This window comes from Peromyscus eremicus, chromosome 4 (genome assembly GCF_949786415.1).
Source record: "Peromyscus eremicus chromosome 4, PerEre_H2_v1, whole genome shotgun sequence".
In the NCBI taxonomy this organism is placed as follows: domain Eukaryota; kingdom Metazoa; phylum Chordata; class Mammalia; order Rodentia; family Cricetidae; genus Peromyscus; species Peromyscus eremicus.
This window is the reverse complement of record NC_081419.1, coordinates 48,507,806-48,532,734: the sequence shown is the minus strand read 5'-3', so window position 1 is coordinate 48,532,734 and position 24,929 is coordinate 48,507,806. Positions and strand designations below refer to the sequence as shown.

The 24,929-nt window shown below is 43.7% G+C and overlaps 1 protein-coding gene across 1 annotated transcript in view; it reads right to left on the bottom strand.

The window, feature by feature from the left end:
- The window catches only part of Myo3b (myosin IIIB), a 293,027-nt gene that overhangs the window by 122,203 nt on the left and 145,895 nt on the right, over window positions 1–24,929 (bottom strand). Inside the window, exons 27-29 of the mRNA XM_059260661.1 lie at window positions 24,656–24,861; window positions 1,093–1,204; window positions 55–217 (exon numbers count right to left, since the gene is read on the bottom strand). Coding sequence (XP_059116644.1) covers window positions 55–217; window positions 1,093–1,204; window positions 24,656–24,861 — 481 coding nt within the window. The remainder of the gene's footprint in view (window positions 1–54; window positions 218–1,092; window positions 1,205–24,655; window positions 24,862–24,929) is intronic.

Genomic DNA, 24,929 nt, shown 5'->3' with positions numbered 1-24,929 from the left:
CCAGCCCTCAAGGAAATACCAAGAGGCAGTACTGGCCAGAACTAGGCCGCATACCTGACTGGATGGTTATGGCAGCCTTCTCCCTCTTCTCTCTGGCTCGCTTGTATCTCCTGGCTCCGAGCCAGCCCTTGGTATACGCCTGCAGCATGACCACTCGGCCTATGACTTCTCGCAGAAGCAAATTTAACTGCTCCACGTGGTAATATTTGAGGAAAACCTAAAAGGAATCATTGTTTTAGTGTTACATTGGGCTTCCCAACGGAAAATCTCTCCATTGCAGGCTATTTCTCATGCAAATACTAAAGCCATTATCTAAGTAAAGTTCATAGTGATTTAACTTAGGCATATATTGGTGATTTCTGGAGGAGGGGCTGGTGAATACAGTTCCCCTTCTAAAATGAGGTTGTGGGGTTTCGCTAATCCCAGGTGTTAGTTGGGACTGCCTCCCAGCAGCCAGGAGTTCTATTTTCTCAGGCCAGCTCTTCCCTCATTGCTCCTCATAGCCTCTGATGGAGGTGCTGAGCAACAAACCCAACCTGGGGAGATGGTCAGGAGGCCAGGAGATCCGGCTGACCCTCAGTGATCTAATTTCCACAGAGGAAATCCACAGGCAGGCTGGAACAGGCCTTACAGAATTGAACCATAACAACCTGGGCTCCCACAGGGACATGATGTTTCCCCAAATGAAAAGCTACACACGATGAAAGTAAAATCAGAGTATGCAATAAACAGCACAGATCTAACACCAAAATGAGCAAAACTCTACAGGAAACTCATCGCTGCCGAGACTGTGATTTATACGTTAACATGTGTGCTCCATCATGAAGTATGGAGAAAGGGACATTTTAAAGTGCATTCAAAGATCTCTCTCTCTCTTGAAATGCTAAAAGGCTCTCAAATTACAGAACAGCGTACCACCATCCTGCTCTGGCTTGTAGGTCCCAGTCTTCCAAGTTAAGACCAGCAAAGACCATTTTTTAAGTTGGAGTCTTGCCTGCTATGGGGCACCAGGTACAAAAGCCGTGTTTGCTAGTCCTCCGTGACAGGAGAGCATCACAGGTGACAGTCTGAACAATAAAGAGAGAGCGCTACCTTTGTTTTCCCCAGGACCCAGCGATCTAATCTGGATTTTTCCAAGATAGCAACACAGCTCTCTTTGTTAGCAGGAGGTGTTTGATGTGCTCGGAATGCCAAGTAATAGTACCTACAAAACAAAAGCACACAGCAAAGCCTCTTCAGTCATTGGGTAGTTTAACAGTAGAATCATTTAGGACCCACGGACAAGGCTCATTTTCTTCCTAACTAGTAAATTTTTCCTGACCGCCAATAAGAGTCCAGTAAGTAGTGAAAGATTCACAATTTACAGCTCACGTCTTTGCTTTTCCCTACATTCATATTTTTTCTTTTAATGTTGTCTTTTCTAACCCATGTTCAATATCTGCTTCTTGTCTTGTGCATGCAAAATTAAAATACCTGCCCCATTAGAACGCTGGGATTCAGATAGCTGCTCTAGTGAACGTCATAATTGTAAATGTTAAGGTTACTCTTAGAATAATTTAAAGTCATTGCAGGTATTTTGACAGGGCTTTGAAAAGTCCCATCTGAGGCATAGTGTCGCTGGCAGGTGATCCTTGAGTTTCTGTGTGGAGGAGGCATGTCTTCTTGATGTAGTCAACACTAGCACGTTTGTTTTCTCGAATAACCTCATTTCAGTGACTGTCTAAACTTTGGGGAGAAAAGGTTTCAGGGTAGGGTCAAAGAGTAGCACACTGTAGAAGAGGCAAAGTCTCTTCTCCTCGCTCATAACCAGGATCACAACTGTGGCCCCTATAACAAAAGACAGAGTAACAAGAAAAAGGCACGCATATTTATCTGATGTCAGTTGTCCACGGCATGGGAGCCTTCTTTCATAAGGAAGTGAAGTCCTAAAACACAGTCACTCGTGCATATTCTTATGCCCAGCTTGATGAAGTGGTGGAGACAGGCAATTGAACAGGAGGGTGCTGCCTCAGGACAGCACCTTGGAAGGACTTGGAAGGCCTGAGTGCTCGGGTTACCCTGTGAATCCCTGTGTCCTTAGAGAGGAGAATGCCTCTCTTCTCTGAGCGGAGGAGTCACACTAAGCTCTTACATCTATTTATCGAGGGTCTCATCCACCAGCATCACAGTCTGTCTCGCTGAGGAACAGCAAGGTCACACTGACCTTCCTGATTCTGCTGTTTTGCTCAGGAGCCAAGATGGCACATTTTGGGGTAGCATGTCCCGCATGTCATCACTGCCAAGAAGATTTTCCTCTTCCTCCTCCTCCACACTCGTCCATCCTGAAGGCCAAGTCCAGGACCTTGGGCATGCTGGTCTCACACTCTGCTACTGAGGTCTGTCCCCAGCCTTTCTTTCCCTTTTTATATTCTCATTTTTACAAAGCTACTTGACTCTATATTTTTCTTTCAGAAAATGTTACCTTAGTTTTTTTTTTCTTCAGGACAACTTGCAAGGTTCCTGGTTCTGCTCTCTGCTGCCATCTATAATTAATTTAACCTTTTCAAAACTTTCAAATAAACTACATTTCCTTGTCAGAGGAATTTTTTTTTTTTTCCATTTCCCAAACAATTCTAATCTGCTATTTAGAAATTCCTTTAAAATACAGACCTGGTTTTACTTGTAAGAGATTATCAAAACATGAAACATATTCCCTCTTTCCTGTCAAAGAGACCCTTCCCTTTCTGTTTGTGGGGAAATAAACATACCCGATCCGTACTTGAGTCAACTTATTACTGTGCTGTGAGACTATTTTGCAGGTAAGATATGAGGCCATATTTGATGGACACATTTGAATTCTGAGAGAATCAGAGTGTCCTTCCCCCTGTAGGGAAGAGGAACCGTGTTCTCAGCCACTAAGAACAGGTGCTCAGATCATCAGCTAAGCCCTTGCTCCGGCTCAGTTAGAGAAGGGACTGCCAGGAGCTGAGACCGTCCCTGGGCTGGTCCAGGCAGCTGGGGCATCCACTTCATCTTCAGCCTCCACTTCTCCAGGACGATCATTTTCATCGTGGCTGCTCTCACTTGGCTTTGATCTCAGCAGAAAGACTGTCCTGGTGTCCAGGGATGGTGGGAATTGTTGGCAAATTTATACAAGGGGGTGTACAGGGAGCTTCAAGTGAGAGAGTCCATGGAAAACTAGGGTTTTCTAAATTCTTGGGCCCAGCAGTGTGCTACCCAGGGTGTCAGCAGCCCAGCAACCCAGGCTTGCTTGGCATGTCCCTTGATACTACTGATGATGGAACATTTATAGAACACCCAATGAGCAAAAGGCAATGTGTAAAGCTGAATGCAATGTAAGACAGGATCCCATTCTCCATCCAAGGGTTTCTATTTCTTTTTTGGGAAGCTGTGAATGTTTCTTAGCAATTGTTTATTTCTAAATGGGCAGAATATTTCCTAAACTAACATAAGTAATAATGACTTACCCCAAACCTCTTAATTTATTGTGATGATAATATTCATATTGGCTTAGTTCAAAAAGAGATACGGCAAAGGCAGGCAGGAAGTGAAAGCGCAAGAGATGCCCTAGAAGAGACCTGACCTTCTGAGTCACAGCAGCTGTGGTAGTTTGAATGTAATTGGCCCCCATAATCTCATAGGGAGTGGCACTATTAGGAGATGTGGCTTTGTTGGAGTGGGTGTGGCCTTGCTGGAGGAAAGGAAGTGTGTCAATGTGGGGGCGGGTTTTGAGGTTTCCAATGCTCAGGATACTGCCTGGTGTTTCAGTCAGCTTCCTGTTGCCTGCAAGATGTAGGACTCTCCGCTCCAATACCACATCTGCCGGCACGCTGTCATGCTCCCCGCCATGATGAAACTGGACTGAAACTCTGAAACTGTAAGCCGCCACCTCAATTAAATGTTTTCCTTTATAAGAGTTGTCACGCTGGAGAGATGGCTCAGTGGTTAAGAGCACTGGTTGCTCTTCCAGAGGACCTGGGTTCAGTTCCCAGCACCCACATGGCAGCTTACAACTGCCTGTAACTCCAGTTCCAGGGGATCTGACACCCTCATATGGACATAAAATAAAGTTAAATAAGTATTTTTTTTTTTTTGTAAAAGAAAGAGTTGCCATGATTATGGTGTCTTCTCACAGCCATAGAAACCCTAACTAAGACAGGACACCAGCATAAGGTATTTCTTCTATGGAGTAACTCATACTTTCGTATTCATTCAAGCAGATTTCCTGATGAAAAGCATGTTGAGTCCCCAGATGCTTCACTGTAAAGATGGTAGGGATGGAACCAGACCAAGAGTCTTGCCAGAAGTGGCGGGTTGGTTTGACCAGATCGATCCCACCATCTTCTTCCAGAAGCCACTCCATGACCTGAACAAGCAAGAGGGACGCAATAGCAAAGCAGTAAGACTAGAATTCTGCTTTGAAAGTCTGGACCCCTGACGACGTTGCCCAAACCAGTTCTTCCCTGATGCAGCTGCTTCTACTGGACAGGATCAATCTCACAGTTTGGAGTCTGAGCACTGAGGTCAGAGTCGGATCATCTCTGTGTGACTGTGGACGTTCCTGAGTTCTCACCCGTGGGAAAAGGAACCAGATGAACAGTGTTGCAGCCTCCTCCTCCCCCTCTTCATCTCCCTCCTCCCTCTCCTCCCCCTCCTCCTCCTCCTTCCCCGGCTCCTATGGTGGATGTGGGATTTAAGACTGTGAGTATCTGGTATAAACTACACCCTGTCTTAGAAAGTGCTCTTGTGGCTGGAGAGATGGCTCAGCAGTTAAGAGTGCATGCTACCCTTACAAAAGCCCCACAACTCACAACTGCCTGTAACTCTTCCTCCAGGTAGTCTCTTCTGGCACCCATAGGCATACAGGTGTCACATGTCACACGTCCTATATTCATAGGACGATGAATAGAATGCTCAGAGGGTCTTGCTTTGTCCATGAGAAAGCAAGTGCAAAAAAAAAAAAATCCTTTTTTTTTATTTTAAAGAAAGTGCTCTGAATGAATAGCCATGGCTCTTCAAGGATGATCCAAGAGCAAAGACCGACAGGTCCATGAGAACCTCTCCACTCTACCAAAAAGGAGCAGGCTGGAAAGTTCTAAAGACCAAATAGAGAGGTAGAAAAGCCTGGGGACCACCAGGAAGAAATGAAGAAAAGGAGACTTGGCTGTCTACATAGTACCTACAAGTGCACAAAGGAGAAGATGCATCCAGAGTTCCAGAATCTTCTGAGTGTTCCTGTCCACTACCAGGGAGGGTATTTTACTTCCTATAAAGAAGTAACTGAGTCCATCTACATACAGTATGGGCAGAGCTGCGCTTCCTAATCAGACTTCAGACATGACCACTTGTGCGGGAAGAACCAGGGCAGCTAGAAGCTGTAGGACAGAGTACTGTAGAGGGCCCAAGAGGGAATTCTGGAATATTCAGCAGAGTTTGGATTGGCACTTACATAGGAGGAAACCACCCAAGGCCCAGGGAGGAACTGTGACTGAACCTGCCTCTCACACAGGACTGCTAACAGCACCTGTTCCTGCCAAGCAGGTTTGTTGATCATCTAATTCACAGGACGATGAATAGAATGCTCAGAGGGTCTTGCTTTGTCAATGAGAAAATATTAATCATAAATAGCGGTACCCCCGAAATCTAAAGAACAAGACCCACAAGGGCAAAATTGTTCCCAAATTGTTTAGCTGTGTCCAAAAAAATCAAAAAACAACAACAAACAAACAAACATAAAATTGTTAATATTTGGCATCAAGATTACTAGGCATGCAGGAAACTATGACCTGTGATAAAAAAGGGAAAAAAAAATCAACAGAAAAGAATCAAGAAGTGACGTGGGTATTAAAATTAGTGGAGACGGATGGAGGCTGGAGAGCTGGGTCAGTGGGTAATAACACTTGTTTCTCTTTCAGAGGACTAGTGTTGAATTCCCAGCACCCACATGGTGGCTCACAGCCTTCTGGAACTCCAGTTCCAGGGCATCCGATGCTCTTTTCTGACCTCTGCAAGCACCAGGCATGCACATGATAACAGGACATATATGCAGGCAAAACCCTCATACATATAAAATAGTAAAATAAATGCATTAAGAAAATTTTAAAACAGAGAAGGATTGTGTTTGTTTGTTTGGTTGTTTGGTTGCTTTTGGTTTTTCAACACAGGGTTTCTCTGTGTAGCCTTGGCTGTCCTGGAGCTCATTCTGTGGACTAACTCACAGAGATCCACCTGCCTCTGGCTCCTGAAGTGCTGGATTAAAGGCCTGTGCCACTACCTGGCTTTTTTTTCTTAACAAAGAAGGATATTAAAATAGTTATTTTAATGGTATTTCAAATGTTCAAAAAGTTATGGAGATATAAAAGATATTTTTTATTTATTTTCTTAAATTTTATTTTATGTGCATTTGTGTTTTTGCTATGGGTATCGGGTCCCCAGAACTGAAGTTACAGACAGCTGTGAACCACCATGTGGGTGCTGGGAACTGAACCCAGGTCCTCTGGAAGAGCAGTTAATGCTCCTAACCACTGAGTCACCCCACCAGCCCAAAAGATATTTTTTTAAAACACCAAAAGAACTTTTAGAAGTGAAAACTCCAGTGTCTGAGGTGAAAACTGCACAAAGTGGACTTGGCCACAGGTGACTTCTAAGAGAACAAGATGAGGGAGCCTGACTATGCGTGAACATGATAGCAGACACGATGCAAAAGAAAACTGGGTGCTGGGGATGTGCTTCAGCAGTCAAGAGTGCTCACTGCTCTTGCAGAGGACCCGAGTTTGGCTCCTAGCATCCAGGATGGGGGCTCAGAAAGTGCCTGTGACTCCAACTCAGGAGACTCAAGATCCTCTTTTGGCTGTCATAAACGCGTGCGTGTGCGCGCGTGCACACACACACACACACACACACACACAAATAGAGATAACTTTTTAAAAAATCGAAGCAGAGAAAACTTAATTTAAAAAGCAAAAAGTTTAGTGAATTGTGGGTCATTCTCAAGAGGCTTAAATATATCTAACTGGAGTTCCTAAAGAGGGTGAAAAGGGGCCATAGGGAAAAAAGTACAAAGAAAGTGTGATTAGAACTTTCTGAAGTTTAATAAAAACTATAAACCAACATTTGAAGAAGCTCAGTGGACTCACACACAAACTGAAGGCAGCTACATTAAAACTACATTAAACATGAACTCAAAAGCAGTGATAAGGAGAAAATCTTACAGAAAAAAGACAAGCTACACAGAGAGGAATATAAACAAATTGAACAGCAGAGTTCTTCCCCCCTCCCTCTTTCTGAGCCAGGGTTTCTCTGTGTAGCCCTGGCTGCCCTGGAACTCACTCTGTAGACCAGGCTGGCCTTGACCTCACCGAGATCTGCCTGCCTCTGCTTCTCCAATGTTGGAATTAAAGGCGTGCGCTGCCAGTACCTGGCAAGTTCTTAACAGAACAATGTGAGTGAGAAAGCAGTGGAGCAAAATCTTGAAAGCCCCGAAAGAAAATAAATTCAACATTCAGGAAGATACCACACAAAAACAAAGGCAAGATAAGACTGTTTAAGACACATAAAAGCTGAAAGAATTTATCCCTAGATGATCGTCTCCGAAAGAAGTGATAAAGGAAGTCCATCCCTGGAGAAAGAAAACTGTTCCAGACAGAAGGAGTATCATTCTACCGAAAGGACTGAAAGACATAGTATAAGAACTAGCTAACTATCCAAAATACTTTTCTCATGACTTAAATATCTCTACCCTACTCTTGACTGAGCAAAAATGATAGCAGTATATCGGGTTTCTCATACACGGAGACATGAAATACAGGGCCAGTATAGTATAAAGGGCAGGAGAGCAGGAACCGGAGTGGATTATCACAAGAGCTTTATGTATGCTCCTTGTGTAGAAAGGCACAACGGTGATTTAAGGTGGGCTAAGAAAAAGAAGGAGGTGTGGCATAAATCACAAAGCAAGCCCTAAAATAGCCAAGCAAAGAGCTACAAGTAACAGATCCACAAAGAAGATACAATGAAACGGTACAAAATGTTCCATAAATCTTGAAGGAGGAGGAGGAGGAGGAGACAGTGATGGAAGCCACAAAGATCAGATGTGACTAATAAAAACCATGTAGCAAAATGTCAGAATAAAACTAACCATATGAGTAAGAGAGCTCAAGGGAACATTTTAAACTTCTCTCTCTCTCTCTCTCTCTCTCTCTCTCTCTCTCTCTCTCTCTCTCTCTCTCTCTCTCTCGGCTTCTCTCTCTTTCTCTCTGTTTGACTCTGTCTGTCTCTTTATCTATCTCTATCTCTCTCCTGGCTATACACACACACACACACACACACACACACACACACACACACACACACACACACTCCCTCTGTGTCTATGGAATACCTGATGAGCCCAGGAGCTGTCATGTGGATCCTGGGAATCAAACCCAGGTCCTCTGGAAGAGCAGTCAGTGCTCTTAACTTCTGAGCCATCTCTCCAGCCCCTCTTCTCTGCTTCTGACGATGCTGTGACAGGTAGAAACCAGGCCTGCCCAAACCCTCGAAACAAGAGGAGGATATGTCAGGTGAGTCCTTTCCTCACTAGCAAATGGCACTTCTTCCTTGGGTGAATTCCTCTCCCCATAGACGAGAGGTTTCTGAACTGTGAGTGAGAAACTGGGATAAGCAGTCCAACTGTCTCTCCGCATGCTCACAAGCAAAGCTTCCCTGCCCTGACCAAACCCTGTGACTCCTGCTTCAAAGGCCTAGCTGGCCCCTCTGAGGGAGCTGAGTTGTTGGTGTGTGTGTGTGTGTGTGTGTGTGTGTGTGTGTGTGTGTGTGTGTATCCTTTTTATATGCCACATATATACACACCTATCATCTGTCTGTCTGTCTGCCTTTGAATCGAGGAAGAAGGCAGAAAGAAGCATGGCCCACAGTTGGGAACAGTAAGAGGAAGATCTGAGGCCATCTTCTCAATGCAAACACAGGCCTCTGTTCCTCTCACGTTGTGTCTCTGGAGCCCACAACCCTCACAGCACGGCCTGACTCTCTAACTGGCGCCTGTGATGCCCCAGCATTTTTTGCCTCTAGAACCTGCGTGTGTCTATGGGGAGCTGGATTACAAGGCCTTTGCCAACAGTGTTGATTTCCTAGGGCTGAGCAGCAGCTGTGAGGCTCCCATCTAACAGCGTCCTGTTTGGACTGGGAGAGGAAAGTCAATTGTTTCCAAACCCGTGTGGGTTATCAGATTCTAGCCTTGTTTATCCTCTCTGAGCCTCTCTGCAGCTCTTTCTAAACAGGGGCAGGGGCCGAAGCTCAGTGGTGGAGGGCCTGCTTAGTGCACACAATTCCGTCCTCAGCATTGCTGAACGGCAACTCCTGATAGATACATACAGTCGGCGGAGGAGCCTGGTGGTGTCTTAATTGATTTCTTCCCCACTATGGAAAACCAGTATTGTCCCTGCTTGTTATTCATGGCAACATTCCGTTACTTCTCAGAAGCTGTGCTGTTCCGACCTTTCCTATGAACCAATGGTAGCATCTGCCTGGTTCCCTCTTACCATATGTAGAAAATGAACACTTCGAACACATTCTTCTTTACTTCTGTATGCCACTCATGATTTTTGTCTTCTTCTGTGTGTCATCCTCTCAAAAGAGAAAGACAGAACGCAAATACCCAGGCTAGAGGGACTTGACCCAAGAGGCACACACAGTCACGTCTGAAGTCAGGCAGTCCTTGCCCCTAGGCTGATAACACTGGGCAGTCCTAACAAGCTTAGTGGGCCCCAAACTATGTATGACACCTTTCCTACTAATAATTTTCAAAAGTAAAATATCAGTTCATAGAATATGTCCATGACTACTCTATCGATAGTCAAAATGTTTTCTGAAGAGATCACACCAATTTATATCATCACTTGGGTTTATCTCTCTCCACCCATGGTAGTCCAAGGAGTCACTGAATTTACTGATGACTGCCAACACATATAGCAAATGATACAGTTGTATCCATGGAGATTGGTTTCAGGATGCCCAGATTCCCAGAGTTTTGAGGAAAAAAATCTGTGCATGCTCAGTACAGATGTGAACTTTGAAATAATATTGTCAAGACAAGTTGGTCGGGTCAGTGGTTGCAGAGCACATGGATGTGAGAGCTGATTACCAAACTGTGCTCTTAATTTGCATTTTCTTTAAAACAATGCCTTTATATTGCTATTATTATTTTTATTATTATTGTATGTGTGTGTGTGTGTGTGTGTGTGTGTGTGTGTGTGTGTGTGTGTGTACACATACGCCAAGGTGCATCTGTGGAGGTCAAAGTTCAACTTGCGGGAGTTCACCTGGGTCATTTTAGAATCTGTTTACCCATATTGTCTCCATGTTTTCTATATTATGTTGGTTTTTCCATCTCCATTGCTTATTCATAAATAAAATTTTGTGCATGCTGTAGTTCAGGGATTCCATAGGCTCTGGTTGAGGGTCAGTCCTCAAGCGGTAGGTTTTGGAGGTAGCTAAAGTTTTAAGAGCTGAGGACATTGGGAAATTTTTAGGTCATTGAAGGCCTCCTGAATGGATCATCATAAAAGCCTGAGCCTATGCCTCTGGTTTCCTGTTACAAGATGTGGGCTGTTCCAGCCGTTATCACGGCTCTAAGGTACAACTCTTTCCACAGCTGATCTCTTGCTGGTGCCATACACTTGAACTTCCAAAAAATATGATCTAAATAAACCTCTTTTCTTTATAAGCTGCTTGCCTTGGGCATTTTGTTACAGCAAAGAAAAAGATAACAAATACATGTAGGATCCACTGATGGGCCAGACACTGGTGGAGGTGTCTGGTGAATGAATGAGCAATGTAGACCACTCCCCTTTCCTCATGATGCTTATATAATAGTGGGAAAGATAAATATTAAACAAAAATGGGAAGAACATCAATTTGGGTAGAGATACGTGCTATGAAGAATAACATACCAAGGTCGGGAGGTCTGGGTATATTTGGGGATTTGTTGACAGGCAGCAGTAAGCAATCAGGAAATCAGGATAGTGAGGTAACTCAAATCATGTCATGATAGTAGATGCTGAAGGAGCTGGAGGTACTGGGCTTAGAAACAAAAAACAAGGTCTCTTAAAGGGTCGTGTGCAGACCACCTAGACCAGAATCATCTGGAGGTTAAAAAAAAGAAAGACGTGGGCTTCCAAGCTACACCGGGAGGCTTTTGACACAATCTAAATCTCTAGGGTTGGCCTCCAGGATCTGCAGTTTAGTGAATGTCTCTGGTGGTTGATCTCAACCCTGAAATCTCTGACTTATGCGAACATGACAACTGACTACCTCCAGTCACGACTTACTCAGTGATGCCAGAGGACAGAACTGAGGCAAGTGCTCAGAAGCTTCTGGGGGGCAGATTTTACCCAGAGTTCACATGATGTGGTGGTCGTCATGGGGTGAGGTGCCTTGGGGTCAGGAGGTAAATGCTCGGACCCTGGAACTGTCCACAGGAAGCTAACTGACAAAGGAATTTCTGAATTGCCAAGGAATTTCTAGGTGCTTTGTCGAGACAGTTGGATCAGATGACCCTTTGGGAGGCCGTCTAACAAAGATGCTATGCTGACTCCTCCCTTGCCCTAAAGAATTGTTGGTGTACTTTTAAAAAATCATGTTTGCTGTTGACCTAATACAGTTACTGTCAAAAACCCAGGACTATTGTCGAAATATTTGGATCAGTGTAAAGGTTCCTAATATTTCCCTAGCAAGTATGTTTGGAGCTCTTAGTAAATTGGCCAGAGTTCTCTTTCACAGGCCATTCTTAAGATCCACCTAGCAGGGTGCCTCTCAGTGTGGCCCTGGCCAGCAGTAGAGGCAGCAGCGGCCAGAAACTTGTTAAAATGTAAATGTGCCCTCCTTTTCTTTTGAAGACACACTCCTACCAAATCAGAAATTCTGGGGGCAGGGCCTAGGAATTTTTTTTTTTTTTTTAAAAAAGATTTATTTTATTTATTATGTATACAGTGTTCTGCCTGCATGTGTCTTTGCAGGCCAGAAGAGGGCACCAGATCTACTTGCGGGTGGTTGTGAGCCACCATGTGGTTGCTGGGAATTGAACTCAGGACCTCTGGAAGAGCAGTCAGTGCTCTTAACCTCTGAGCCATCTCTCCAGCCCCCAGAACCTTTATTTTTAAAGAGCTCTCCAGGAGACTGTGCTTGGAGAGCTGGAGAGATATGGGAAGAAAGAGAATTCCCAAACAAAGTGACTTCCCCAGCGAAAGTGTCTCTGAAGGAAGAGAAGGGATCCCACAAATCCCACCATCTTGTCTCTTTGTTTAACCCAAACGACTTATGGTGGTTTCTAGGGGAAATCATCATTTTCCTTCTGAAAAAAGTCAATTGCCCAAAGTCTACCCTGAAGAAATATTCACGTGTTCAGTATTTAGTTGAATATTGCTGGCTAACAATCAGAAATAATGTCAATATCCACAGCAGAGAAATGGCTAAATAAGAACCATAGAGTCCACTGGGAAGTGGGAAGGAATGTGTGAAAGCCACAGAACAATCCGGCTTTACAGCTAGTGAATAGAAAGGCCAGCTGTCAGAAGGTGCAAAAGTGCCATTTGAGTTCAGCTCAAAATAGGCTTTCCCATCTTCCCAACCCCCCGTCTCATATGTGTGTGTGTGTGTGTGTGTGTGTGTGTGTGTGTGTGCACATGTTGTGAAAATATAAAACTACCAAAAGCAGAGCAGGAGAAAGAAGCATTGGTTGAGCAGATGCTGGGGAATGGAATTAGGAATATGGGAAAGAAATTCAGTCTCATATATAAAATACTAATAATGTTAGAGGAAATGAGTCAAATGTTTTTGTGATTAAAAGTAATTTAAAGCATTAGGTAAAGATTGTTATTGTTCAGTTCTGTGATAGACCTAAGTCCTGGTCAAAGGGTTATAAATCTACAAATTGCCTCAATATCATTTACCCCCAAGTAGCAGTGTCCTGATCATGTGGCAAAGAGCTGTATCCCTTTGCCTGTTTCCAGTAGTCATTTGTGGATTCTCTGTCTTCATCCATGACCAACCAGACTGTCTCATCAGAGACCCCAAAACATTGGACAATTATCTGAATAATCCAATCCACATAAATGATTTTCTTTTATGTAGATAATAGAGGTAGCACAGCAATTTTGGCTTGGATAATTTGATAATTACCCCCAATTGCCCACTTCCCTTTGTGTGTCTAGAATTCCAGATTTCATTTATGAAGTTCTTATATTTACCATAAGCCATTTTTTTTTTTTTTCTCTCTTTGTGTTTAGCCTTCAGTAAAGGAAGTGAACAGCTGGCCACCATCTGCTACCAAACAAGAAAAATGATTATATCTATTACATCCTTAGAAATGCTTCTAAATGTGGGCCTTTGGGATAGGAAGTTGTGCCGAAGGCCTGGGATTATATATTTCTCTGATGTTCTATTACTCATAGCAGGTCTCAGTTCCTTTTCCTGTGGCTGCTATAAAATGTCCCAAAAGCAACTGAAGGGAAAAAGGGTTTAGCTCATACGTTCCAGGTTACAGTCCATCACAGCACTGAGGTCAGAGTGACAGGAGGTTGAGAGAGCCAGTCACAGTTAAGACCTGGAGATGAATGTGTGTTTACTGGTGCATGGTTCACCATCTCCATTTTTACTGGGTCCTGGATACCCTACTCAGGGAAATGGTGTTTCCCACAGTGGGCAGGTCTTCCCATGTTCATTAATGTAATTAAGAAAAATCCTTCACAGACATTCTTAAAGGCCCATCTACTGTGCTGTGTGACTAACCATCACATGACAACTCTTGGTACATACTAGGTGTGTGTTAATGTTTTAGATTCTGCTTTTAACTTTATATAGACACTTTATAAGTTTAAATGAAGGAAGAAAACCACAGTGACACTGAGAATCAGAAATAAAGGCTGACCATGCACTCATTAATTTGTAACAGAAATCTAAACTTTGGCTGTGCATGGTGGCACATGCATATAATACCAGCACTTGGGAAGTGGGACCAAGAATCTGGCTATATTCTGCCTCTGTCTTGAGAACTTGGATGTGGCTGAATTAGAAAGTAACAGATGCCGGGCGGTGGTGGCGCACGCCTTTAATCCCAGCACTCGGGAGGCAGAGCCAGGCGGATCTCTGTGAGTTCGAGGCCAGCCTGGGCTACCAAGTGAGTTCCAGGAAAGGAGCAAAGCTACACAGAGAAACCCTGTCTCGAAAAACCAAAAAAAAAAAAAAAAAAAAAAAAAAAGAAAAAGAAAGTAACAGACTAATTTGATTGACAGAGGATCAGGAGGCAGATGGATTAGAATTTCAAACTTAGGTACAAAGAAAGCTCCGGGGGGCAGGAGGGGGGGGATACTCAGAGTAACAACAGGATTGTGGGAGCCCATGTCTACTTTCCCTGAGGAGCTCAGACCTTTGATGAATATAAAATGTACTAAATGGTCCACTAATCCACAGATATTCTTGTGCTTCTTCACATTTGTACATTTGCTATGACATTAGGCAATTTAACATGTTTATCACTCTTAATTTCATTTTAATCACGTTGTGTATACTTAATTCCCATGTTCATTAATGTAATTAAGAAAAATCCTTCACAGACATTCTTAAAGGCCCATCTAATGTGCCATGTGACTAATCATCACATGACAACTCTTGGCACATACTAGGTGTGTGTGATACTGCTGTTGACACTTTATAAGTTTAAATGAAGGAAGAAAACCACAGTGACACAAAGTATACAAAAGGAAAGGAGAAATGTTAAACCACTTGATGAGATAATGAAAAAGGAAAAAACAGTGCATTGTTCACATTAGTGAGATCTCAGATCAGCTAGAGAGTAGAGTCTACCAAACCTCCTCCAATGGAGAAGGCAGGGGCTGACAAGGTGGCCCAACAGGTACCAGTACTTGCTGCCACACATGGTGGAAGGAGAGAATTAACTCCTGCAAGTTGTCCTTTGACCTCCACATAAGCACAATGGCATGGGCACATGCTCACCTCCCACAAAATAAATAAATAAATGCAACTAAGAAAAATAAAGACTGAAAAAGAAAAAAGAGTGTAAGGCAGAAGAAGTGGCTCTTAGTTGGTATGCAAAACCAGGATGCCCTGGGTCAAGAATGTAGCAATAACCTGTAATAAGAAACTGAGTGTGCAATAGAAGAAAGATGGTTTGCACAGAATTACTTGCTTTTTAAATTTTTCTTCAGTTGGGTGTGGTGGTGCACACCTTTAATCCCAGCACTTGTGAGGCAGGAGCAGACAGATCTCTGTAAGTTCGAGGCCAACCTGGTCTACAGAGTGAGTTTCAGGACAGCCAGGGCTACACAGAGAAACCCTGTCCTGAAAAACAAAAATGAAAAAAGAATTCATCAGGGGGCTGGAGAGATGATGGCTCAGCAGTTAAGAGCACTGGCTGCTCTTCCAGAGGTCCTGAGTTCAATTCCCAGCACCCACATGGTTGCTCACAACCATGTATAGTGGGATCTGATGCCTTCTTCTGACATGCAGGTGTACATGCAAATAGAGCACTCATATACATAAAAGTACATGAATAAATAAGCTTTAAATTTTTCTTTTAATTTTGTTCATTTACATTTTTAATGGGGTGGTTGTGTCAGTTACTTTTCTGTTGCTGTGATTAAAATACTATGATCAAAGCAACTTAAGAAAAATCAAGAATTATTTGGCTTATGGTTCCCGAGGGAGAGGAGTCGGTCATGGTAGGAGGTGTGGCAGCCAGCAGCAGGCATGGTGGCGGGAACAGGGAGCTGCGAGCTCACACCCCTTACTGTGAGCACAAAGCAAATAGAGCAAACTGAAAGCTTAAAGCTTTCAAATCCCACCCCCAGTGGCTTACTTCCTCAAGCATGAATGAACATCCTAAACCTTCCCAAACAAGCCAAGCCACTGGGGACCAAGCGTTCAAATACATGAGCCTACGGGGGGCATTTCTCATGTAACCCACCACAGTAACTCTCAAAGGGCAGCTGACTAAGATGACCACTGAAACATTTGCCTTCACTCTTTCTGCCTCCTGAGACTGGAGTAGAAGAATAGAAAGTCTTTCGCTTTGTTTGTTTTTAATGTATAAATCCTTTGTGAGGTCAGAGAGAGAAGGAGATAAGGAGGCAAGGAAAGATAAATACAGGGGCTGGAGAGATGCTTAGTAGGACTCAGGTTCAATTCCCAGCACCCACATGGCAGCTAACAACTGTCTCTGACTCCAAGATTTGACACCGTCACATAGACATATGTGTAGGCAAAACACAAATGCTAGTAAAACAAAAATAAATTAATTTTTTAAAAAAGACAAGATGAATACAGACTTTAGCATCAAGAAAGCAGGTTGGAAGCCAGGCAGTGGTGGCGCATGCCTTTAATTCCAGCACTTGGGAGGCAGAGCCAGGTGGATCTCTGTGAGTTCGAGGCCTGCCTGGTATACAGAGCAAGATCCAGGACAGGCACCAAAACTACACAGAGAAACCCTGTCTCGAAAAACCAAAAAAAGAAAAAAAGAAAAAAAAGAAAAGAAAAAAGGAAGCAGGTTGGAAATGGCAACAAATTCAGCAGAGCTCTCTACCCTCTCTGCAAGGACACAGAACCTGACTGAGATACTTAAGAAGTGTGGCAAGAGGAAGAAGATCTAAATATGAGGGAATCTTTAAAGTTAATGAAGAGGGGGCTGGAGAGATGGGTCAGTGGTCCAGAGCACTGGCTGCTCTTCTAAAGGACCTGAATTCAATCCCCAGCACCCATACAGTGGCCCGAACAATCTCAAACTCTAGTTCCTGGGGATCTGATGCCCTCTTCTGGACTCCATGGGTACCAGGCTTACATGTAGTGGACAGACACACAAGCTGGCATAATATCCATACATAGTAAATTAAATTAAAAAATAAGAAAGTTAATGAAGAACTAGCCATAGCTCCAGATTTTCCTCCAGCTCTTGAGGATGATTTTTCTAGAGTAGAAGATTTTGCATTTAATCATTCAAATGTGGAAACTAACTGAACACTTGCACATCCAGAATGTGGTGACTACTTGCTCTCTTCCTTCACTGGACTCCAGAACCCTGGGAGCTGATCTAGAAGACCAGCTAACTGGACTCTTACTGGGGGCAAATGTCACATTGCTTATTGAATGAACGTCAAGAAATCTGCATTCATTTGGGTAGTTAGCCATTAGATGCCATAGTTAAGCTGCTATGCCCAGGGTGAGAATCAGGGATGGCCTATAGAGCTGGACTTCTGCTCAGAAGTCAAATTTGAGTCAACTTGGATCCCCTCAAGGACACAACACCCCCTGTCACAAGGAATGAGGAACTTCTTTTATTGTTCCTAAGAGGGAGAATATGGCGGGTGAAATCAGAACCCAGAGGCAGCTGGTCAAGAGCTCAATGAATATTTGTGTAGGAAGGAAGAAAATCCAGGCCTCAAGAGACAAAAATAAGTTTTTCTCAGGAAAATCATAAATAGCGGCTACAATTTTGCAGGAAGAACAAGGTAAACTATGTCCAGAGTGCACATAATGGTTAGGAAACCCTGACAAAGGAAAGTGGCATCTCCCGTGGCTCCCCATGCATCAGGTACATCACAAAATGTACCGACATGATTAAAGATCTATGTCAACTACCAGAGATTAATTCAAACTGAGCCAGAATTGACGGAGGGAAGTGAGATTGGAAACTCTCTCTGACAATCTTCTTCACAGTGTGTGAAATTGTCTAAAAACCAAACAAATAACAAAATATTTAAATTAAAACAAACAGGTTTTTTGTTGTTTTTTTGTTTTGTTTTTTGTTTTTTGTTTGTTTTTGTTTAGTTCTTTTTCTAGGTTAACATCTAAGTGTTGTCAACAAAATTTTTGTTTTTGGAAATTTTTTTTTTCAAGACAGGGTTTCTCTGTGTAGTTTTGGTTCCTGTCCTGGATCTCAATCTGTAGACCAGGCTGGCCTCGAACTCACAGGCCTGGCTCTGCCTCTGAGTGCTGGGATTAAAGGCATGCACCAATCACCGCCCGGCTTCTTGGAAAATTTTTAAAAATAGGTAATAGTTGTAGGTAACCTTGCTGTTTGGTTAGGGTGATTCTAGGGTACACTGTACACACACACACACACACACACACACACGTACGCACACACGCGCGCGCGCACGCACACACACACGCACACATGCACACGCACACACACTCACACACACACTCACGCACACACACGCGCACACACACACGCACACACACACACACACACACACGCACACACTCACACACACAGACACACACACACACAGTGTTTCAGCCTGTTGGTCCCCTCTCTTTCCTTTAATGGAGCCCTTTACACCATGGTTCAAGTGGGGTTGAGCTGATTGCGTCACTTGACCCAAAGCCTCTCCTTGTCTTAGAGACTGGCCCAAGGATGTGCATGTGATCCAAATTGCTACACTCAGTTTATTGTGTAAGAATTAATCCTCGGAAACAAAGCAGATCAAAGGGAGGGGCTTGGTACGCCTGTTTGATGTCCTGCATCCAGACACAGTGCTGGGTTTTATAAGCCAATATATTATTCTCTTTTAATTTTTGCTTCAACTAGTTCGAGTTTTGGTCACTTATTATTGAGAGATTTATGACTAATCCACATAAGCAAGCAGGCTTCCTCTAAGCCTAGCTCTCTCCATAAGATACATCCATGCTATGCAATGATGCTCTAAGTAGCTCCTTTCATCTGGAGGGGAGCTGGGCGGGTGCGGGGAGACCAGAGAGAAGAGCCTAGATCAGGAGCCACAGCAGTCTCCTGTGTCTTATGGAATTTGCTCTATTTGAGTTCCCATAAAAATCTTCCTTTGTTACAGAGAGAAAAGAGGAAAATTAACTTATCATCTTTCTATGTGACCTCTAATAACTATTATTTTCAGACTTGGTTAGATTTTAGAGCCCTTTAAAAACCAATTTATTTAAGGTTTTTTTGAGCTCTTATTGATGAGGGGCTATGACAACCTGAAGGCATGTGCTCTGCCATTCTTTGATGTACATGGCAACATGAGTTACAGCTCAACAGAGCCAGGCCCATGCATCTTTCAACTACTTCTAAAGAGCAGGGGCCAGAGAGATGGTCAGAATCGGTACAATAGAGGAGAAGAGGTGAGCTTTTTATTCAACTCCACAGATCTTTCTAAAACACCTAACTTGAGCTGTACTAGGTTGGATAATACAGACAGAGTGCTGGCTGTGCCTCCCAGGCAGTGAGGGTTGAAGTGAGTGGTGGATAATCCCTGTAGCAAGCATTATCAATAAAGTACACCTGGGGGACTTCTAACCCAGCCCTGGGAAGTTACATTGAGCACCACAGAGAAGACAAGGCCACCTCAAGTCCCAAAGAATCAGCTTAAGTGACCGAGGACTCAGCAAAGTGAACAAAGGCACCAGAGAATGGAACACGATACAGCATTTTGAGACGTCCCAACTAGTTCAGTTTGGATTGGAGGTTGATCTGAGAGGTGAAGGATGAAAGAAGTGACTGAAAAAGCAGAGGAAGAAAGGAGGAAGACTCCCCTTCACCAAGCAGTGGGGCTGAAGCTTCCCCAGGGGGGTCTTGATGGTCGTGTTAGTGGAGGAAGCAACATGCTTCCAATGGAATTTTAGATAAACACCATGCTGGCATCTCAGAGGGCAAAACAGGCAAAAAGTCCATTCAGGAGGCTGGAGTAGAAGGGGAGAAGACTGGAGTTCAAAAAGGCTAATAAAATGAAACAGAAGTCAGGAGCCCAAAGTAACCCTGACGAATATGGTCCAGGGATGCTCAACAAAGATGACAAGACAATTCGGGGGTTGGAGGTGGAGAAGCACTGTCTGACAATGGTGTGGGGACAGATGGTGGCCACACCCAAAAGAATGAAGTGAGATTCCCACCTAACACATACACAGAAAACATTGCAAGGTGGATTGTAGGTGTAAAATAGGAGAGCTCAAATGATAGGATTATTAGGAAAAAGAAACAGGAGTAGATCTCTGTAGCCTTGGATCACGTGGTTGTTTAATTAGGGCACCAAGAGCACAAACAACAGAAGAAAACCTGGAGCTTCATCCAAATCAACAATGCTATGCTTCAAAGGAACCTACCAAGAAATTGAAAAGACGCTGGGTTTGGTGGCAGACGCCTTTAATCCCAGCACTTGGACAGAGGCAGGTGGATTTCTGTGAGTTCAAAGCCAGCATGATATACATAGCAAGTTCCAGGCCAACCAGGGCTACATAGTGAGGCCCTGTCTCAAAAATAAAGAGGAGGAGCAGGAGGCAAAAGAAGGGGAGAAGGGGCCCAGAGGAGAGGCTATGAATGGGGAGAATTATTTTCGGGAAATGAATCTAAGCACACCGAGCTCTTTTGTCCGTCTACTTTATTCTTCTGGGATAAAATTCTCTCTACACAGCTTCAGTTCAGCTCTCATGCCTAGCTCCTTTCTTGCCTGATTTCTCTCTATATTTATCTGCTGTGCCCTATAAGTTCTATCTTAATTCTCTCATCTTAGTTCTGCCTCATCTAGGTTCTTATTCATCTAGTTCTTTCCCATATCAGCGCCTCTCCCATCTCCTTCTTCCTCATCTTGTTCTTCCTCCTCTTGTTCTTCCCCATCTGGCTCTTCCTCATCTCCCATCTCGTCCCTCTAGTACTCTCTTCTAGCCCTTCAATCTAGTTCTTCCCCATCTCAGTTCGTTCCTCTCCAGTTCTTACCCATCTAGTTCTTCCATTCTCTTTTTTCTTCTCTGTCTAGTCCTCCCAAGTGTCTGAGGTTTACAGTTATATACCCAAGCAATAGCAATGCTCTGGTTAAAGCAAGGTCACCAGGCTTAAATTCCCTCAGAGTCAAAAGGAGGGGCAATAAGATCCACACAAAAGAGCAGGAATTGCCAACCATCACCTGCAACCCCAAAGGGGTTGAGCAAGGGGGATTTTATGTGCTCAACTGTGTTCTTAGAAGTGGTTAGTTAAAGTGTCAGGAGTCTATCAGTGACAGAGTGAAAATAAAACTGCCTTGTTTTCCTTTGGCCCCTTATCTGTCCAAGCTGTCTTGGCTACTGCTTTTTGGCAGGGCCAGGGGAGTGCACTCAGTGGCTGGGTAGCCTGAGTCAGCTTGATGTCCCTGTAGGTAGAAACCCTTTAGTTCTGAGTTAATAGTTAAAGGTAGATCTAAAACTAGAGATAAGACTTCGGAAAGGGAGAAAGTTAAGCTTAATTAGCACATCCAACAGGCCTTCTCAAAGATAGTCTGGATGCTTAAGTCTGTTCTTAGAGAGTACAGAGGTATCTCTGATAAGATGCTTTTGTCCATCGGGGATGGTCCTGGCTGGATGCTGCCAATAATAATAATTACAGGGAGGCTTGAACTGGGGTTCTGGCTGAGCATAGCTGTCAGTGCAGAAGGTTATCTAAATGTTCCTTTAGTAGAGGGGAAATGATGCCCAATAAATGATGGAAAAGCTACAACAGCACACAAGAAACTCATAGTAGGAAACGGCTGATAATCAAAAACCAATATCACCAAGACTCCTTGAGCCTCAGCTTGACCTCTGGAAGGCCCTTGGCTTCTTCCAGGTATTAGCTTGTCATAATCAGCTGAAATCCTACTTCATATATTTTTGTGGCTTGTAGCAAGAAATTTAAAAGACCACACAGAGAATGAAAGAAAACAATAGTTCATCACATATCTATGTGTCTAAGGGACTAGTGTCCAGAATACATACAAATCCATAGTAGAACACGAGAAAAAGGCTTGAATAAACATTTCTTTACAAAAGCTACACAAATGAGCAATAAACACACAAAGAGATGCCTTGTACCCCAGCACTGCAGACATGCAAGTTGAACTACAAGGGGAACTACTTCACACTGAGTAGAACAGCTAACTGGAAAAGACCAACAACAGCAAGCGTTGTTGAGGACGATGAAAATTGGTTTCCTCAGCAAATTGCTAATGTGTCAGTTGACAGAGCCAATTCTTTTAAAAGCTATTAGTATTGTTACTTTATTTCATACATGGGTGTTTTCCTTGCACATATGTTTGTGCATCCCAGGCATGCCTGTGCTCACGCAGGTCAGATGGCTGGGATCCACTATTTAGATATTGGGAATTTAATGCCAGTCCTGTGAGAGAAAATAAACAAGAGCTTCCTTGTGTATTCAATCACCAGCCATTGGGGACTGGGTCCTGGTGGATACAGGCTTCGTGCTCAGAGGACGTGATCAGAAACAAGCCCATGTGGGATCTGGCACAGCAGGCCTTCTTGCTAGGCAGATGAAACATCTTTTATTGTGTTGGGTTACTTACCAAATATGTCAAAAGGAGACCAGAGCTCTGGTCTCTTTACTAAATTGCACTGCTTTCTAGAATAAACAAACCATTAGCCTTGGCTCTTTCTTCAGACATTTGCCAGCATACACTCAACACATGCAGGCCGATGTGTCCACCCAGGGCAGACCTTCCTAGGAAACCTGTTTCGGAGCCTCTGACCAGGGAACAATGAAGCTACACCTCGGTGTTCTGTGATGCCTTCAACAGCCTGGCTTCCGGGAAACCTAGTTACCTACGCAGCACCGCCCCATGGGCCCTTGGTGTCTACCCGAGAACGGATGGAGATGTCTAACTCACTTGGCTCCACTGATGAGCTGGGTATGGAAGGCTCCCCTTTCCTCAAAGGCCTTTGATGGGAGAAGACAAGGCTCTTCTAAGGCACTTTGCCAGAAAACTCAAAAAGGACCCAGCAAGGAAGCTCTTAGGCTTCGCTGAATGTACAGACTTGAGTGATGCAGGGACTGGGGATGAAGGTCCCCATTTCAGGGGGACATATAATGTAATCAGGAGAAACAGGAACTCTCAGCTTTCAGACTTGAGTATCAGAAAACAGGAGGAATTAGAGAGCAAACTTGAGGAAGCATCTACCTTTTATTTACCTCTGTTGGACAAGCCTCCTGCCTCCGTTCCCTGCCTTGGATTGTTTGGTCTGCCCATTTCCTGCTCAGAGTTGACAAAACAGCACTCCTGAGCGGGAAGATAAGAAGCACTCATCCGCGCAGTCACATCAAGGGGAAATTGCAAGCTCATCCATTGCCTTGTTCAGGTGTTCAAAAGGTTCAAAACACCAATTAGCTTGCTGGCTCGGAAATCTTTGATACCCTCAAATTCGCCGACATTCTGAAACTCTCGCTTGTATCCGCCTAATGATTTTCTGATGATGAACAAAGACGCACCAGTCTGTTTAGCATTTGACCCGTTTTCTTAAATGTTTTTATGTATTCAACGTCTCTGTGGCTAAAAATAGTTACATTCATAAGCTAAAATTATTTTTGCCCCCTCCCTTGTACAGCTCCAAACGTAAGATTGAAAAAATAAGGCTTAAAGATACATTTAAATTTTTTTTTTCATTCTTATTTTAAATGTAGAAGATCTTATTGCAAGAAATTTTTCCCCTTTCCATGGAACTTAGCAGAGTTTGGAAGATTTGATGAATCAACCTACCATGTATATATTCAAAGTCATTTTTAATATGTATATTTTACTCCCACATGTGTGTGTATATATACATATATATCAGAATATATATATACATATATATCAGAATGGAAGTAAAGGACAATACTGATGAGGCGGATTTTATAAGTGTTTCTTGCTACACTCTGGGCATCCTCTGATAGGCATGCTTCTTTCTCAAAGGAGGGTTTTGTTTTTATAGTGTTCCTGTTATTTCTCCAGTGGAAGTCCTGCCTGTGACCATGTGGCACCCAATGTGCACTTGAAGCAGCTGTGGACAGGAGAGCAAGCTAGCTTCCTTAGATAAGGCAGCTTCCGAGTTTGGGGACCACCTCCCCACCTTGTGAATCCTGTTTCATAATAAACACAGACCAAAGGTATCCAATTAGGGAGATAAAGAAGTGGAGGGTGAAACCTGCCTGCTGGTATTCATATCTTGGCTCTTCCATTTATAATTTGGGATCTTTGGATCCCATTTACAATAAACGGGATCTTGGGAAAGTCACATTATTTGTGTGTCCTAAGTTCCTGACCTTGAAAGCAGAGAAAATGATAAGGCTAGCACGACACAGAGAAACCGTGTCTAGAAAAATCAAAAAAGAAAAGAAAAGAAAAGAAAAAGAATAAGGCTAGCTGACTGGATTGTTCTGTAGATAAACGAGACCATACATTTAAGGATAGTGCCTCCAATGCCCTGGATTCTTACACCATCTTAGGTGCTGGCAGAGAACTGATTACCATTGTCATATATGATGCACCAGACCCTGGGAATGGAGAGGGCGCTGGGGCACAGTCAAGTCCTCCAGCACATCAGCCCTACTCTGAAGGGTTCTTCTGTTACTACAGAGGATTTGAGACCTAAGAATTTAATATAAAGTATTTACGAACATTTTTTTAAAATGTGATCAGAAGTTACCCTGACTATTCTTGAGTTTTCTGCAGTAGAGTTGGAGCACAATAAAAGCCTGACATTTAAACAAGAAAATGACAGCTGGTATTAACAACAGTTACACGTTTAGAGGGAAGTTCTGGGACGGGTTTGGGGAGAAGGAACTGTCTGCCAGGGGGACAGAGACAGACAGGGTGAGGCTAAGACACAGAATGTGTACCCCAGGACACTGTCTGACCTTTTTACGAAGTCTTCAAAGAGGATTCGGTGGGAGTAGCCCTGCCGGCGGATGCTGACTGTCTCCAGGATTCCTGTGGAGCGAAGCTGGGCCAGAACTCGGTCTCGGGAGAACCACAGGGCCTTGCGCTCATCGTTGGGCTTAATGCAGCGCACGAAGTGGGGCTGTCCCACCACCATTTTGGAGAGTAGATCCATCAGAGAGTACTAGCAGGGAGAAAAGGAACAGGACATGAGAAAGAAGCTCCACTCATCAGGGCCTGCTGTGGCCTTCA